Below are 19,859 nucleotides of genomic sequence, written 5' to 3' on the forward strand. Positions count from 1 at the left end.
TTTTAAATAATAATATATTCTTATGTGGATAAGTTGTTTAAAAGAAACAACACAAATCTAATTTTAAATAATAATATATTCTTATGGGGATAAGTCAAGCTATCAAACGTATATACTTCAAAAGTGAAAAGAGTAATTATTTCTTTATTTTTTATTTTCAAAATAATAATCCAATAAAAATGCAAAAAAAAAATAATATCATTAACCATTTATAGGGCAACAATTATTTTTTTTAGGAAAAAAAAGACGTATAGAGATTAAAAAAAACAATGGATTTACATTTAAGCATATGTTGTTAGAAATAATAGATACAGAATATGAAAAAATAGAAAAAATTCTTTAATAGTGTGTTTAATATCCTTAAAGAATTAAAAGTGCCCACTATAATTGAATTTCGGATATAATAGCAGTATTTCTCTAAAGAAAACATGATCAAACAATAAGGAAACCTTGAACATACGTAAATTCTGTATTCAACGGACACTTAGCAGTTTATTAATTTCAAAATTAATAACGTATTTCATAACTGTTAAAAACAATTACTTGTACTATTTAAATAATTAATTTCAAATTTTATTAAATAATGATAATATTAATATATAATTTACTTTTGTATCTTTTCCATGTGGGACAGAAACTCATATAATCCACTAACATATGTTATAAAATCGGACTGTATAAGAAAAAAATAATAGATATCATATATTAACTTTTAAATAAGTATTTGAATTTATTATCAAACCATATATAAAAAATTATTATAGTAAAGACTTCCTTAATTCATTCTGTCGTTTTGAGTTCATAATAAGGTTAGTATGCTTCTTCAATTAGTTACAATTACTAGCAATTGTTATAAACAAATTTGAATAGAATCAAAGTTGTCGTCAAAATCAAATTGGATCCAACCATCTTGGTTTGTATGGTTTTAATTATGAAAATTTTTGAAAAACATGACTTTCATTATAAATGAAAATAATAATGCATGAAATATAAATTAATATCTTAATGTTCTAGAACATCTCAAAGCATCGATACCTGAATGACTAAGATCCTTAAATGTTTGACATTAATTTTGAAAAACTTCATCTCAGATGTTATTACAAGTAATATTATTGCACAATATACTTTCTACACTAAGATCCTTCAATCTGGAAAGAGAAAAACAGAGATCCCAATGGGAAACTAATTGTGTTGGTTTAAGCTCCAAACACCAACATTTTTGTTTGAAAAAACCTGTGAGCCGTGAGATAAGTTTATAGGCTATACAACACTCAAACACATTTATTTATAACACAAGTTTACAATACACACAACAGGAAAGCGGGAGAAAATCTTATATACTCAAACCAACTAAGCTAAAAATCCTCGGGGAATACTGTGGATACCATGGAGAAAATCATATTGGTATAGCCTTATCTGGCTCTCGCAAATGACTCCTTCATCAGAACGTGTGCGATTAAGTGCATGAGAGAAGGCAGATCTCACAACACCAGCAAGATCAGCCCCACTCCAACCATCTGTCATGTAAGCTGCATAGAAAACCAAAACAGAGTTCAAGGTGCAACAAGTTAGTACTGATCTTATTATATATGCACACACAACATTCTATTTTGTCCAAGACTTGAAACAAACTGAAAATTACCAAATAAATCACCACTGCGTTGTTCTTATTTCCAATAATTTCAGAGATGTATTATTTGTTCCAAATTTAAAAGGAAAAAATTACCATACCAAGTTGAAAGATCATGCGACTCTTGTCAAAAACAGGTTTTGGACGTATAATTACTCACCTATCTCTTCAAGGTTTACATCTGGTTGGATGTAACCCCTTTGCTCCAAAGTATTAGCATGCACCTTTAATATGTTGAGACGAGCTTCCTCATCAGGAAGGTCTACTTTAATGTGGAGTTCAAGCCTTCCAGGTCTGTGTGACAAAACTTAAGTTTCAATAAAGTACAATTTACTTAAAACATAGAAGAAAACATTTATAATCCCACAATGATGTAGAAAGAAGGCAAAGGCAAACTTAAAGTTGTCAAACTCGCTTTTTCAATTACATTTGTCGGACAGTCCACAAAATTGAAAGATTTTGCAAACAGCATAAAATAAAATACTACAAAACATTCATAACAAGTCGAATGACAAAAAAAATTGACACATAACAAGTCAAGAATTTCTTTATATGTACACATATACGAACAAACATACAACATATATATTGAACAGCCTAAATTTTTGAACAATAATTGTTGACTTTGTTGATTTGGAGTATCCTTGTATAGGCTATTTAGGAGTGTATATTGCTCTTTCCTTATTCGTTCTTTTCCTATTTAGAATTTGATACTTGTGTATAAATAGGATGTATAGGATCTCATTAAAATATAAGAAATACATAACAAATTTTTCCCAGACCTGTTCTTAAAATCAACATGGTATCAGAGCCAAAACCAAACTCTTTTGGCCTTTTTTGAACCAAAACCGAACCAGATCGGAAATCGTATAGGCAGCAGGGTACCAGAACTTTTTTCAAGATCAGTAGGTTTCTGGGTGGAGTTGAAGTACACTGCCACCCCTAGAAGAAAGCCCAGCCGTGGGCGACCCAAACCCTAAAATCTGGTGGCCGTGCGACGAAGCGCGTTAGCTCACGCGCCGATTGAATTTCCAGCGCATGGAGGCGCCGGCGCATGAAGCCACCTTCCGGCATCCTCTCTCGGCGGGACCTACTCCGGCAGGTTCGTCCACTTCCGGTGAATTCATTCCTATCCAGTACAGCCTGATTAGTGACCATTTTCTTTGCTTCGGCTATTTCGAAATCGTTTTTTGCTACTGTTCTTTGGGTTTTTATCTGTCCCTGCACTGTTGTGTTCTCCCATCCTAGTAATTATCTAATTTCAATAAATCATGGGAATTGTTTTAAAACCACAGAAACATGTTGGAAATTACTTCAACGACTGATTAGAGGTCGTGAGAGTAAAAGCATGGGTCGTGGTGGTAAAAGGATCGGTTCGACTAGACTTGTTGCACACCTACCTGAACATCTTCTGCTAGGAATTTTTCTATTGAAGAGGTACAATTGTTACAGCTTTTTGTCAAAACTTCACTCTTCATCCACCGCAGCTACTTCTAATTTTGTGTAATCTGGTATGGCCCTTCTTACTAATCCTATTGATGATTCATGGTTTATAAATTCAGGAACAAACAAACATATGACAGACTCTTTTCATAAATGTTTAACCTATTCATCTTGTACTGGCAAAAAAACTGTTCGCATTGCTGATGGTTCTTTCGCACCTATTTCTGGCACAAGTTCTGTTAAGTGCATATCCACTAGTGATATAGCTTCTGTCTTTCATATCCACTAGAAACTTTGGTTCTAAGATTTGCTTCTTATTACAATTCTTTAAGTGACCTATTGTGAATTATGTTGAAACTCATCAAAGGAAGCTTGACACCTTTGGACCTTGTTAGAGAGAGCATCAATCTCAGGTTTGGAAATGATACCTCTTTAGGAAATTATAAAAATAGGAAGTTTAGTCTATTTAGGAATAGACTAACTAAAATCTAGGAGTCCTATACTAATTAAGAATCCATATTTTATTGAATCCTATTTAAGCTAGTAAACTAACTAATTAATTTCCATAATTTCTATATCTGTCATGTTATTGAATGGATTAGTTTGGTGCACTATCAAATTCCAACCAAAACAGCCTCTTACACTGGTGCCCTCAAACAAACAAATCTTCACAATCGTAACATAATCCCTTGGCTTATCTTTCCTCCATTTCTGCCTTTGTTAAATTTTTAATAAAGGGAGAGGAGGCGCTTTTGGAGTGAGCAGGAGCTGCACTACCTCGGGATGCAATTGGTTTGTGAACGGAGTTCTTGGACTTGGTGACAGGAAAAGAGATGGTACCATGGTGGTGCGGCACTGAAGGCAGTTGTTGCTTCTTCTCAAAAGCCCTAGCCAGGCTCATGGCGTGCAAGGGTGGCTGGAGATTGCATCTCAACCTCTAATTGAATAGAGTCTATTAGCCCAACCGTGAATAAATCCACCTGTTGATCACGGTGCACCGAATTTGCGCAAGCCAGCAGCCCCTGAAACTGACATTGATACTCCTCTACTGTCCCTGTTTGCTTTAAATTGACTGTCCCGAGCAGATTGCTTTGCAAGGGTGGCCCAAATCTGAGAGTACAATATTATGCAAATTTGTTCCACATGAGGTCTGGTTCTTCTTGCTGCAACTTGTAATACCATAGGGCTTCTCCCAACATGTGGAAGGCAGCTAGGCTGACTCAGTCCCTTGCTGCAGTTTGTTGATTGGCAAAAAACTGTTCACATCTGTGCAACCAGATTAAGGGGTCATTATTGCCATCATATGTAGGAAAATCGAGCTTAGTATAACGCAGCACAATTCCGCTGCTATTGATGCCACCAACAGTTTCAGTATGCTTCGTTCGCAGTTGCTGCCTATCCTCCACACAACTTGTCTGGCCTAAACTGTTGTGCCCCACATCTATTTCCTCAGTTGGCCCCTTGCCATGCAACTGGTTGGTAAGAGCAAGTAGAGTTTCCAGCTGTTGAGATAATTGTTGATGTTGTGTGTTCATTCTTGTTTCCAATTCTGCCACCAGATTTCTCAATTCCTCACACTATCCTTGATTGGCCATGGTGTTTGGCTCTGATACCAAATTCTTATGTTACCTAGACCAGGATCTTGTCACAGGGCGATTCACTAGAAAATCTGATTCCAAGATCTACTTCTTATTACAATTCTTTGAGCAACCTATTGTGAATTATGTTCAAACTCATCAAAGGGAGCTCGACATCATGGAACCTCATTCAAGAGAGCTCCAACATTGTGTTTGGGAAAGATTCTAACTTACTTTATTAATAGCAATAATACCTCTTTAATACAGGTTACAATGATAAACTAGAAAATTCTAAAAATAGAAGTTTAGTCTATTTAGGAATAGACTAACTAAAATCTAGAATCCTATACTAATTAGGAATCCATCGTTTATTGAATCCTATTTAAGCTAATAAACTAACTAATTAATTTCTATAATTTCCATATTTTCCATATGTCCAACATATCACAAGTAAATTTTTAGAATCCGATTGTGGATACACCAGGCTGATTGTTTCTAGTTGGGTTTTATCTGCAATAAGATATCCCCAATCCTCGAGCTTTGATAAGTAAGAGACAAGATATTGACCAAATAAGGTAATTAGAACCATCAAGTTTCACTGGACTTATTTGTAAAGATAGATTATCATTAAGAAAGAATTTTTGTTTCTATTTTATTTTATTTTTGTTTCATCACACATCACTTAACACCAACCTAATAAACAAACACTAGAAATTAAAAATAAACAGAATCGGAACCAATAGCAAATAAAAAGAGCACCAAGAAAAGAGAAAACCAAGGTCAAAATCACAAAAAAAATATTTGCTATAACAACTGAGGTGGTTGTTTCCCTTTAGGTGTGTAAAAAAAAAGAAAATAGGTTGAGCAATAGTTAAGGGAGGTTGCCCAAGCAAAGGAAGTCACGTAGCATAGTCACCGGCGAAACAAGAGACCGGAAAGTCACTCATGCACTGGTGCATGTGTCAACACATGGAGGGCCTAACTACCTTTCCCCTTTCCATTCCCCTAAGATACTTTATATTCTCCGAAGGCGTAATGGGCATATTACTCGATCCGTTTATTAATGAGCAGTGTATGTTTTGAAAGGAACCAAAAGAGTACAAATAGTACAAATATATGTACTTGAAAGGAACTAAAATGAAGAATTGTAAATATTTTATTTTTGAAGGAAACAATAACAAAATATATAAAACGATAAAAAGCAGGTAGAAGCCAACTTGAGGCGAGTTGGTTGAAGTATTAGGAGCAAAAGTTCCTTGTCGGATCGGGTACAGTTTTCCAAACCCAATCCGCAAGCATTACTAACCCTTATGCAAGAACACTCATTTCGATAAAATATCAAAAATAAAATATTCTATGAAGCACTCAAAATCATATTTGTGATTTAACATGTAAGATAATTTGATTATTGAAATATATGAAAGATAATGGCATACCTCAAGAGTGCTTCATCAATTAATTCCATTCTGTTTGTTGTTCCCACAATAAGAATATTATTTAGTTCCGTCATGCCATCAATCTGGATTGATAAAATTTTACTTGTTTGAGATTCCAAAATTGAACAAGGAGGTTAAAATAGAAAATAAATAGATATATTACCATGGCTAGCAATTGGCTAACTATCCTGTCAGTCACATTCTCCATGCGAGTTGTCCCCCTTTTCTACATAAGAGTGACAAGAACAAATAGATAGATTTCATAAATTCACACTTCCTAAATTAATCTTTATGCCATAGTTCCAGCAAAATCCTAAATTAATCTCCATGCCATAGTTCCAGCAACAATATATAATATTTTACCGGAGCAATTGAATCTATCTCATCAAAGATAATGATATGAACGGGACTTTGCTCTCCTGCAAAGTGCAAACCAATAATAAATTTACATTACTTCTATTAGGGTAACTGAGTATACAAAATGCAGACACATTATTGTATAACATATACAAATCATATACCATATTTTTTGAAATCCTCCCTAGCTTCACGAAACAGCTCTCTAACTTTTGATTCTGATTCACCGACCAAACTAGCCAGAAGTTGAGGCCCCTCAACAACCTGCACAAGGGGTAGAAAAATTATAAGTTTCAAATCCAATTAACAATGAGGAAAAAAAATTTCCAGAATATGAGTTTTTGACATATTATAAATTTTCATTGCATCATATTGTATAAAATGCACGAGAAAAATATAGCAGCAGAACATACACCGCAAACACCACATGGCAAATTTATTCATTTATTTTTATGACAGCTAACTACAAATTGTTAAGAGAACCTTTAAAATGCTTTTAGGACACAAACATGTAGTTCAGTTCTGAACAGAACCAAAACGTAAAAACAAAACTTTCATTTTTATTTGAAATAGACACGCATAGAAGTAAGTTTGGAAACCAAAACATTCGGTTCCGTCTGGGTCAGAATGGTTCGATTTTAGGCAGAACTTATTTATTTTACTAACTGAAACCGATAAAGTGAATAATCGAACTAAATCTGTTCACAGCGGTTTTTAGTTTTGCCAAACTTTGCTCACTCCAGTTCATGAGTATGTATGTGCGTTGGTGAGGGACAAGAAGAAACCTTAGGTGGCTTGGCATCAACAATTTTTGCAATTGTTTTTACCAACAACGTTTTTCCAGTCCCAGGTGGCCCATGGAGAAGTATCCCCCTGATAGGAGCTATGTTTAATCTGCAGTATTAAGAAAATAATTAGAATGAGAGGAATAAAAGATCTATAAAGACAAGAAAATATATAAATGAAACACAGCAAATTATGATGCTTTTTCCTCAACCATTGCAGAAAATTAAATGTGGAATAAAACAGAATTCAAAACTTTATCATTACAAACGCTCGCGATCCCATAAGACGACATAATTGAAACTCAGAATTACCTCAAGAAACGCTTCAAAGGACAAATAATGTTACCTATCAATACTGGATAGATTGTTATTTAGAGGATATTTATCAAGAACTCAGATTTCCCAGCCACACTCTTGAAGTGAGATTCTAAATTCAATGGCAACTATGACAAGGATAAACTGCAAAACAAGTAGGGGTACAACTGAATATGAAGATGAAGATAGCAGACAATGAGTCTCAGACCTTTTAAAAAAATAAACCCGTTTAGTCATATGAGAGAGGCAAAAGGAGAATGATTTGCAGCTAAGGTTTGAAAGAAACAACAAAAGGGGAAGAGAGGCAAGCAATTCAGACTCTGAGGAAGTTCAGTGCAGAATCAAATAAATGGGGCAAAGTGCAGGTAAGACATGTTCTGGAATCAAAATCTTCCTCAGGAAGGTGCAAAGGACTGTTTTGAGACAATATAGAAGAAGATTATAGTATTCAAGGAAACAATGGGAGCTCTCTTTTTAATACACAATCAAAGGGCTTCCTAGGTTTTATAAGAATCTTCCCAAACTAGTATTAACAACAAAAAAAAAAGGTATTAACTATATCCTATATGGAAAACTACCAACGTTAAGATTCATTTCTGATATAGAAAAACTCAGATAGACTGGTCAGCATGATCACAACAATTGTGCATGCACTATTACCAAAGGAAGAAAAGCTATTGCTAGCACTACACAGGATCGGGTCAATGCATTATTCTTATTAGAAACAAGGGACTGTTTATTATTGTGGAGATGGAAAGGTTAGAACTCTTCGAGAAAAAAAAATTGCAATTGAAGGTACTGATGGGAGTCTTTGTTTAAAATGCACGACAGCTCAATTGACTGGTATTTAAATTGTATTTTATGTAGGGAATGGGACTTATATTAGAAAGAAACAACACTGTAAGTTCATCATTGAATTTATTTGATAGAAACCACAAATGATTTGCAAGATTGCAGATAGTTGTAGTAAGAATATGACCAAAATATGAAGCTTCACAGATAGAAGTCACCGCTAGGCATCCCAGCAAGAAGCCGACTCAATCTTAAGACATGTATGTTAAATGGGACCAAAATATAAAGCTTCACAAATAAAAGTCACCAGACATTACAGTAAGGTTCCCAGCCACGCGCGAAGGACTTAAACTTAAATCATGTATGTTTCATGTAAAAAGTTTTTGGAAAACATCAGAGTTCCCCACCATTTTGGACACAACATGCTACGAATTCATAACTTTTGTGTTTGATTACTATATTTGGATGTAAGACTTGAATTTGATTAAAATTCATCATTTGGATTGCCACATATTTAATGGATTTTGATTTGAATGAAATGCATACCAAATTCTAAAGGTTTAAACATCATCGATTTCAAATTACTTTAATATGCTAGATTTCAGATCAAATCCAAAATAAGCATTGGAAAACGGATAAATGGCACTAAATAGACTGCACCCTTCAGTAAAAGAAGTTAAAAAGGCAAAGTTTTCAGATAAAAAAATATTATTCAGAAAGAAAGAAATGAATGTACACTATGGAGGTCAAGTAATCCTCCTATAATTCAAAGAAAAAAAAAATGGCAACAAAAAACATAGAAAGGAAGTAAAGTGTAGTGCCCTCCAATTGAGTAGGATAATATTCAAAGAGACTCCTCTAGAAGCCCAAAAGTATAAACCCCCACAAACTAACAGATATGCTCTATGTTTTGAAGATTTCTCCATAGAAGACTCCTTAGGACTTTATATATATTTGTGCGTGTGTATATATATATATATATATATACCAAAGAATATTAGCATCCTTTGTGTAATCAAATCCTCTTCATCAGCAAAGGTCTCTAAAGATTCTAGACAACCATTGCTCATCAAAAGTGCTAAAGAAGAGATTCCAGATAACCCAAGCCACTTCACAGGGCAAAAACAGGTGAGAATGACGTGTAACACTCGATGCAGGGTGTTAGAGGTTGTAGAAAGGAAACACATGAATACACGCGCGCACACACAAACACATGAATACAAAAAAGGATTTTGAATTTTTTTTTTTCACAGTTGGATTTGGTAAATAGTTATTCATATTCGCAACCAAAAAAATCAGTGAGCAAATGGCAGACATTAATAATATTAGACTGGAAGGAAAAAAAACAGAGATAGATTCAGTACTTTCTCTTCACTTTATGCTAAAATGGTCATGTCAGGCAAGAATATTCAAAATTCCGCAGCAATTTGACAATTCAAATGGGTAGGAAAATCTAGAAAAGTGTTATTGACGCATTTGTGGACAGAAAGACAGAAAGTATACAAGACGTGTGGCACGTGAGGTGCAGAATTGATATTGCAATTTCTCACTTTTTAGTATTCTTTATGTTATTATTGCTAGAGTTAGTTTCCTTCTATAAGAAGGATCCTTAATAGTAAGAACTTTTATTTTTATTATAATTCTTTTTAGCAGCAAGATTCCTAATTAGTAGGAATTTCTACTTTATTATAATTCCTTATCTGCTGTAAGTCTCTCTTATATAAGAGGCACACTTTTATTCAATAAAGACTCAAGCAACATTTCTATTAATTACGAGATAAAGGCTCTCCCTACCCTAACAGAGTCTTGAGGTGGAGAACTCCCTCTAACGAGTTCTTAACTCTATATCCATCATAGGCAGAAACAAGAATAAGGGCAATTCCAAGGCCTCGGCCTTAGGAAGACCTGTGACGAGATCCTACGCTAGGACACTTAACAAAAAGAATTTAGAAAAATGGTGAAATTCAGCGGTACTCAAACCGCTAATGAATTTCTGGACTGGCATAAATGGCGAATAAAGGCAATTTGTCATCACCTTCACACGTGTTGCAGCAATGCAACGCAAAAGACATTGCTTTAAGACAGCATCAACCATCCAGAATAAAAGCTAAGGTTCATTCTTCGTAAATGGATAACCATTTGCAGATAGGGATTTCAAGACAATTTGGAGGAAGACATTGAGAAACAGAAATAGAAGAATATAGGCAAACTTGCATGAAACAGGAAGGACCACAAAATAATGATAGAGCTAGATTGGTCTTAAGCAGAGAGTTAGACCCAGATATTTCAAATCACTATGCAACCATCATATTACCATGATCAATCACACTTGTAACTGAAAAAGAGCCATCCCAGTTGTTTAATTGAGGTGAAAGATTCAGATTGCAAGAAGATCGACAAAAGTACCCTGAGGATTTTTGCAGAATTGAAACATGGGCTCTAAAACTTTTGCAAGTGTAAGTAAACCTATAGGATAACAGGGAAATGATAGAAGACCATATATGAGAATCCGGAATTTAAGATGCACCAGGTAAGAAAAAGAGAGCATGATTATATGATATTCCTTGGCCAGTGCAGAAGAGATTCTGTTATGCCAAAAAATGCAAAATGGATAAAACTATGCAATGAAAATAAAATTCTTACTCATAATTTGATGAAAACAAGATCTAGGAACAACCTATACTGATTCTGTAATAAGCAGAAAATAAATTGAAAAAAGATGCATGAAATGACAAGATTGTAAATATAACCAGATATTAATCTTCCAGGTAAGTCAAATAAATAGCACTGAGGATCTTACCGTCGAGCTAGCTCAGGGTCAAGACTACGAATTGAAAACACCCTCTCAAATATTTCTTTAAAAATTTTTTCCATCCCACCAACTCCAAGAGCCATCAGGTCGTGCTCTATGTTAGTGAAATTTATATTTCTATGAAATATCTTTCTTGATGCTAGAGCTTGATTGAATATCTGCAGAAAACATCAATTTGAACTTGACATGATATGTCACACTATGGAAGACAAGACAAGAGAACATCTTAAGAGTTGAAAAAGAATTTATTACCTTGAGATTTTCACTCACAAAGACTATCTTAGTCTCCTTGTCAAGCATTCCTTGCCTAGAAATGGCACCATTGCTGGCCGCAATGATACGATTAACAGTGAAATTGCCATGGAATTCACCACACCTAAATTGTATTCTTTGATTTAGATGCATCACCTGAATTTGACAATTATCATGAGTATAAGTTAACAAATAAACTTAGAGATGCTGAGAATTTTGTTGCAAGGAATATAGGATAAGAGGCATAAATGGCTACCACCAAAAAGCTGTGATTACATTCAATATCCATTCATAATCAAAGCAAGAGGTGAGGAATTAAAACTTAAAAGGAAGTAATCATTACCAACACATCAAACCAACCCTAGCATCACACCAAACAAGAAGCAAAATAATTATTCTAATTAAGTTAAATAACCTCAACGTACTCTGGTAGCACGATACATCTGCCAGCAATTTTCTATAGTGAAACCAAACTTATTATCTAACAGACATTCAAATTTATAGTGAAACCAACCAAATAATTCAAATTTATCATATTCTTTACAATATATGTACTGAATGAAGACAAAAATTATTGATGAAAGTTGTGTACATTATTTTGCATAAAAATGTAATGAAGTGAAATTCAGTCCACATCCATGTTCTAATACTTTTAGCAGAATTTCAATTAAGAGACCGTCTGGTTTAACTGTTCAGAGCAGCTGATGATAGCTGATAGTAGTTGCTAATAGCTTGTGGATAAGAACGGTTAACTATTAATATTAGTGTTTGGTAAAAATTTGATAGCAGTTCTTGTTTAAATGTAAAATAACCATTAAGGATATACTTGTTTTTATCTATTATGGTGAACAATGTATATTTTATTTTTAATTTTAAGGTAAATATATTTTTTTATCTTAATGTGTTATATAAATAAAAAAATACTTATTAAAATTTTTTTATATAATATTTAATAGAATTTTTTTATTTTTAAATGACTATAATAAAATTAATCATTAAAAAAAAATACTAATTTTATTAATAATTATTTTTATAAGGTTAATAGAGGCTAAATATAATATAAGTACAAATCAGCTACCAGCAAATATGAAAAAGCTCCAAAATGGAGCTGATGAAACCATCAGCTTTTGGGACTTTCATCAGTTATCAACTACTTATTAAAATCCTTTCATCAGTTGATTTCATCAGTTATCAAATACTTATTAAAATCCTTACCAAATGCCTACAACATAGCTGCTGGGTATGAATCAGCAGAATTAAACACATCCTCAAGTCTTTACAATGTAAGGTCTAATATGTTATTTGAAGAAACATGTATTAGTTAGTTTGCTGTTAGATCCAACTAACTACACCAAATTTGGCGTCAATCTAATTGAAAATTTCATTAAGTTGGTCTAGCGAAATTTTTAGCAGATTAATTTTGTATTTAATAAGAGAGTTGGCATGTATGTTACATAGCAACTTAGCTTATCATGTTTTTGAAAACGTAAGAAATAAAAGTATCTTGGATCCACTGTATCTCATGAGCTAATCCTGAATAGGAAAATTCTGCTACATCATTGATTCTTCCGGTTGAAATTATATAATGTTAAAAAATTATAAATTCAACGCCATGTTCAGTAAAGGTTTATGATATATTTAGGGGGTGAGCAAACAAAAAACCAACAAAAATACATATATATATATATAGATATGTTTTTTCAAGCATGCATACACAGCATAACACAAGGAAGAAGAGGAGCTGAAACCTGGTCATGGAAAGCCTTTATGAGCTTTTTCGCCAAGACCTCAGCATCAATCTATTGACATCAAAATATTCAATATCTAGATTAGCTTTGTATTTGAATTAACAACTAAGCTTGTTTCAAAAAGAGAAATGAAATGAGAAATATATCAATACCTCTCTGTCCTGAGGCCAATCCATCTCCAGCCATACATAGAGTTCCGCAATCTTTTCAATGCCATTGGTAGCTTCAAATCTTATCATAGTAGGAAAATGAATATCACAAAGAGAAATTCATAAAACTGAAATTTACGGTTTGCTACTTACATTTCAACAGTCACCATATTTCCTATGGCAGTATTGGCAGACACACACTGGTCCTCATTGAGGGCAATTTCATTCTCTCGCAAAGAACTATCTTCAGTATAAGATATTAAGGAACAATTGCACAAACAAGTTCTTTGCCACAAATATATAAAATTAACCACCGTTTTGGATTAGAGTTTGTTTGGTATAAATGAATTATTCCATGAAATTTTATGGAATTCATTTACAAATCCATTATGTCATGTTTTGCATAAATGAAAATTCAATTAAAATAAAAAATTCTGATTCTACGGAATTGATTATGCTTGAACCAAATTTTACCAAAACTGATAGAATCCACAGATCAACTCTAAACTTTTGTGAGTGTGCATTCTATAATAAGAATTACTTATGGATCTACTCCAAAGAGTCAGTCATGCTTGAACAGAACTCTAAACATAACAAGTAATTAATTAACTCTAATCACAAGCTCAAAAAAGTTTACTTGTAAGCGAAAATTTTTAATGAAAATTCATTTGCATATAATTTCTCCTGAATAAATTTCATTTCCAGATAATCGCTCCAAGGACAAAGTGCAAACTACAGAACGGGATAAGATTTTTTTTCATGGAATTTCGTTTATAAACAAGAAAAAACAAGTTACGAATACATATTTCGAAAGGATATCCCAGACTCGCAACAAAACTGCTGCCATTGAGTATTGCATAGCGACGCTTGGAGCCGCTTTTAGGGTAAAATCCAATCAGAAAGCAAGGAATTGGGGACGGGTTTTGCTCAGATATATATTTCAAATAAGCTTTATTGGTGTGTCTATTACTATCATGAACTGAGATGACCAACATGCTTTTCGACTCCATGAATAATGGAGACCAAAGAGAGAGATTTCAGGAAAGGGCAAAGATACAGGAAGAGAGAGAAAAGTTACAGCAGAAAAACAAGAGAGATATCAGGAAAGGCGGTTAGATACTTGGAGAGAGATAGTTGAAAGATTATGAAAAGGGTATATTTGATTGAAGGTTCGCCACCCTAGGACGCCTGAACTGTGACGAACGGAATATGGTAAATTGCCTCAGACGAATAAATTTTTTAATTTATGTTATAAAACAAAATTTTCTATTTTCGTTTACTCGTTTTATATGAATGGTCAAAAAGGATAAATGGAAGATACTAGAGAAAGGGATGAAACCCCAGGAAGAAGACAAAAGATCCGGTCTAAACCCGAAACATGACCCGGGGGTTGACGAAGAAGACTACGCCTATCAACAGCCATCTTCGAATCGATAAATGGATTGTTCGAGAACAATGGCCAAGCATCATTAATCGTTAATTGAAGTAGTATAATTTGTGGGCTTATTTTTAATCGTGGTTCCTATGGAGAGTATTGCTTAGTTGCTCTATGCTACAATTTGTCACTTAAAAAAATGTATGAACTTTTAAAGAGTAATAAGAAAGTTCGATTAGTCTATTTTCAGGTAAAGAACCGGTTAAATGCTGACGCGACATTATTATGTCAACTGATAAATGAATTAAAAAATATCATGTCAATTTTTTTTTTATTTTCTATCTCTTATGTACTCTCTTTCCACTAAAATCGCTCTCCATTCAGAACATCTCTCTTTATTCTTATTGAATCAATTTCTGAGTAGAACTCATAAAGGAAGTTGCCATTTCATGGAGTCTTAAAGCCCCCATTCTGGCTTTCTTTTCTATGATTCTTGATAGCCTTCCGAAATTTTGACAGAATCTTAATTATTTATAATTATAGCTAGTAAATTAGTTGCTAATTTATTTAAAGAGATTTCTTACTCTATTCATTTATCTCCTCTTAATTTAACTTCTCCTTGGTCGATCGAGCTCGTTCGCTACTCCTGAATCAAAAACCAGAACTAGAGCTCTTATCCTCTATAATAAATAGTGCATTAGTATTTGCTTCATGCATAGAGATACTACTACATAATATTATAGTCACCTATTTAATTAATTATTATTTATTTAATTTATTGCATAAACATTCATTGCTTTTCTACTTATTTGTATATGTTTGTATATTTGTACATTTGCATAATCTTTGTTTATTTAATAAGCTGGATTTAAATGCAATGTTTGATTAATTGTGTTGTGATTTTGCTATGTCTTGCTTGTGTGGAATTGGGATGAAGTGGGTCATCATGGGGTAGTGAAGGCGGTCTTTTCGATACCGTCAGCCATATATGAGGAGATCGGCGCCCCCGTGTGCATCTGATGATATGGATTATATAAAAAACCACAGGGTGACCGCCTATTGTCATGAAAAGGAAAAGAGAGTGCATAAAAAATTAAATAAGGGAGAGGGCTGGTCAAATGAGGATTAGACCGGTCGGCCAGGTATGGAGAATCGGCTCCTTGATACATACGTCATGAGAGGATGGGCAATGTGTGAGGACCGCTCATCGGGGATTTCGGTGACGCCACAGACCAATTTCCACTTATTTAACTACTTGAAAGTGTAATTATTTGTAGATGCTGATGTTATGTTATATGCTTGACTAGCGGTGTGTTCATTTTAGTACTTTAGGAGGCATTTCGTGTGAATTCTTGTGTTATGCAATAGTTACTATTCATTATTAAACTCATATATCTTTTGTTTAACTTTTCCAGGTAGTAAATTCTTCTTTGTCCCGGTTAAGCTCTGTTTTCTTTACCGCAGAGCTAGAAAAGAAATTTCATAGTTTCAGTATTTTTTTTTGCTATATAGCTATATGTATAAGAATTTGTTTATATCTATTTGTTAATGAACTCCGCAATTGTAGAATCGTTTCCAATAAACTTAGATGGATGTCTAATTATTTATTTATGTGAATACATAAATCAGTTAGCCCATATTGTGAATGATTCGTATTATAATTTGGGTCTGAGCTATAAAATGTTTAAGTTGCTAGATTTGGGTCAAAGTATATTATAATTATGTGATTTATTATGTATGACAATATGGGCTGATTATTTGACATTTATATTGATATAGTTGAATTTTGTAATTTAGGCTTACTACAGGCCTCGGGGGCCTTAAGCTTACCTTGGCCTTAGTGTCAGTCCAGCCCATGGAAACGGGTTATGACAATCATACAATGATAATATTAGTTATTGTTTATATTTAATTCTTATATTAGTACTAGTTATTATTTATGTTTTATTCCTATATTAAGTATTATAATTATAGAATAATTAACTATAAGTATTATAATAGTTATTTCAATTATTTATATGCAAAAAATTTCATAATTAACTATGCTAAGATAATAATTATTGAAATATTTACTCCAATACACTTATTTACTACAATTTTTATGTATGGGCATGATTTGATATATCTATTTAATAATTATTTTATTTTATTTATTTATAATTTACAAATTAATTTAGTTATATAAATAAGTACCTTTGAAAGAACAAATGTTTGAAGTAGTTAGCACCTGAGGTGGTAGCCTAGTGGTAAAAACGTTGATCATTTGCCTGTTTGATCTAGGTTTGATCATTCACAACAGTATCTCATTACACATGATGTCTAAATAGTGACTCTACTACCTAGGACTAGGAGCCATGACCCACTTTAGACTAATGGATATGGTTAGATAAACTAAAAATATTAATGGTTCCTTAAATTTTTAGTCAAACAATGTTAGAGATATAATAATGTTTTTGAAATTTAAGTCTATCATGTTATTCTCTCTTCTACATGAATATGAGCATGGAATTTTCATCAGTACTTAGTTAAATTAAAAAATTAAATTAAGTTAGTCGAAGTTAACGAAATTCATGCACATATTTATAAAGTGTAATATCAATATAAAAGGGTCTTTTAAAATTAGTATGCAACCTTCCAATTGTGCGTTCATATTATAGATAATTACATAAATTGTCATTTATATTTGTGCTCACATCCATAAAGCCGAGCACACTGTTAAATATACACAGAAAATAGTCACTCAGTTATATTTTGGAAACACAAGTGATTTTATGCCATTCCTTTTTTGTCTGCCACTTTTCTCGTTTAGTGAGTAATTTTCACACTGATAACAGAGCTGATATAAGGGTATTTCGGACTTTTTCTGTGGCATCCTTCCAAAAGTTTCCATTTAAAGTAAACTTTTCTATATAAAAGAAACACCCAAATTAAAAAGTTTCTTTATATAAAGAAAGAAAATTATTCTTCACTCATCATGAGTCTGGCCCATTAGAATAACATTACTTTAGTACCCTTAAAGCAATAAATATGACATTACCTTTTTACCATTAATTTATGTAGGAGAGAGAATAACATACTTAAAATGACTTCATATATATGCTAAATGTGGCCATAACTTTTTTATAGCTACACGCATTTATATTACCTTGTTACAACTTAGAAAAAAATATGGTGCTTACAAAATTTTTTACATCATCAGGTATTCTTGTTTTTGTGTTGTCTGCAATAATATTTTGGGATTGACTCATTTCAAAAACAACCACAATGCTTTGTTCTTCGTCAGGTAAAGAGTTCAAATCTATTAGTTGGAAAGTTGTAGCTATATCTTGAGAATGTATGAGCGAATAGATTGGAATGTCATTGAGATAAAATAAAAATTATAGATTCATGATGCAACTATTATTGTTGCCTTTTTTCTATTGCTTTTTTTTTTTAAAGCCTATGAATGCAATTACATATTCATGTTTTCTTTCAAATTTATATGTGGGCATATTGTAGAAGTTGAGGAGACAGTGAGAGTAATAAAAATTTTAACTCCACATTTTTATTATATTTGCACGCATATGTTTGAAATTGCTCAAGAGTTGATGTAAATGAGGGAAATTAAAAATTTTAAACGGGAAAAGTCATAACTTGGGAAAGTTTGAATTTTAAAAGTTTAATGCATTATCTCACCCCTTCTCTCCATCTTTGGCTGCAAATCCCGTAATTAAGGCTTCATTGGGTGTCTCATTGTATAAGTTGGCTCTTTTTAATTAATGGACAAATTAATGTTGTTCAAGGATACATTGGCATAAAATAAAAAAATATTCAGTTAAACTGTCATCTTAATCCCTATGCAAAATCATTTTTCTATATATAAAGAGAATAGAGGGAGTAATTAACATGATAAACATAGTCAGGTCATTGGATCCCACATCAGGTGAAAAAGAGAGGGTGCTTGGTTTCATAATCCCACTTGTTATATTTGGTTTTTTACGGGTGATACTAATTCCAGACTTTGATAATATAGTAAGGTTCCTCTATATCATAAAGGTTGATGATATAATAAGCTAGATGCAATTTTGTGGTTCTGTCTTTTACATTTGTGCTTCACTTATTAATATGATTAACTCTTGTCATCTGTGTTGATTTTAGATATGGATATCTATGCATGCCAATTGAAACTAGTACAACCAAGCCCGAGTCCTGAACTAGTTAGGTCAACAATATGAATATTTTATTTTTAATATTTGCTTTGATCAGATTAATATCACTGCAAAGTAATGTATAACTCGAATATAAAATTCCATTGAAGTGACTTCTTCTTCAATTAATTTTAAAGTTCAATTAATTAGACATTTTGGGGTTTATTTATTTTAATTCATTGAAGTCGATAGATTTTGGACCTTAAAATTATTAAAATTATGTTTAACTAAGGTTTTGAAACAACCCGAATTTTTATTTTCAAAAATTTTCCAATTAAATTTAATGAACCGATAGCCTGTAAATTAATATTAATATTTTAGTGCGAATACTGTGAGAAACCGGATCGAAAACCGATTGAAAAAGCTGAAAACCAGTTAAAAATCGATGATTTGGGCCGAATCGAATCGAACCGAACCGGTTCGACCCAAACCATCTAGAAAATTCCCTTTCTTTCTTTTTTTTCCAGCGCTGCACCTCTCTACTCCTCACCATCACAGCAGCGCCTCCTCCTTCCTCTTCTTCTTCTTCTTCTTCTTCTTTCTTTCTTTCTTTCTTTCTTTCCCTTTTCTTCTTCCTCTCTTCTTCTTTCTTGCTGTGACTGCGCCTGCGCCGACCTTAGCCAGCAACAGCAGATGCGTGATCCACAGCCAGTCGCACCGCCTCCATCGCGGGCAGCACCGCCTCGCCGCTCCTTCGCGCGCCACAGCCAGCGGCTCCGCCTGCAGCAGCGCGTCATCCTCGGCCAGATCGCAGCGCCACAGCTCCTCGAGTTCATCGCGCCACCATCTTTGCTGTCCAGTAGATCGCGCCACTTGCTCGCAGTCCCGATGTGCGTAGCTCCGATCCGGCACGCGTGAAAATTTCCGATCTAGCAAAAAATCCGACAAAAAAAAAAAAAAAATTTATTCGAGATCGCCCGGGTCCATCTAGTGCTCCTCCAGGACAGAATCAAAACTAGAACTTCGCTCTCCATCACTGTGAGTAATAATAAATAATGCAT

General features: G+C 33.4%; 1 protein-coding gene and 1 pseudogene across 1 annotated transcript; both read right to left on the reverse strand.

The window, feature by feature from the left end:
- Positions 1-1,040: 1,040 nt before the first annotated feature.
- Positions 1,041-14,568, reverse strand: LOC105628986 (vesicle-fusing ATPase). Its single transcript, XM_089721793.1, has 13 exons — positions 14,116-14,568; positions 13,450-13,545; positions 13,300-13,378; positions 13,148-13,198; positions 11,400-11,555; positions 11,136-11,305; positions 7,229-7,337; positions 6,608-6,707; positions 6,450-6,505; positions 6,250-6,312; positions 6,087-6,169; positions 1,791-1,924; positions 1,041-1,529 (listed from the first exon to the last, which is right to left on the reverse strand). Exons 1-13 carry the CDS (start codon positions 14,304-14,306, stop codon positions 1,351-1,353), a joined length of 1,467 nt encoding a protein of 488 aa, XP_089577919.1. The 5' UTR covers positions 14,307-14,568; the 3' UTR covers positions 1,041-1,350.
- On the reverse strand, positions 1,931-6,076 carry LOC149496094 (uncharacterized; annotated as a pseudogene).
- Positions 14,569-19,859: the final 5,291 nt, after the last annotated feature.

Source organism: Jatropha curcas, chromosome 5 (genome assembly GCF_041381405.1).
Source record: "Jatropha curcas cultivar XTBG-Jc1 chromosome 5, XTBG_Jcur_1.0, whole genome shotgun sequence".
NCBI classification, from domain to species: Eukaryota; Viridiplantae; Streptophyta; class Magnoliopsida; order Malpighiales; family Euphorbiaceae; genus Jatropha; species Jatropha curcas.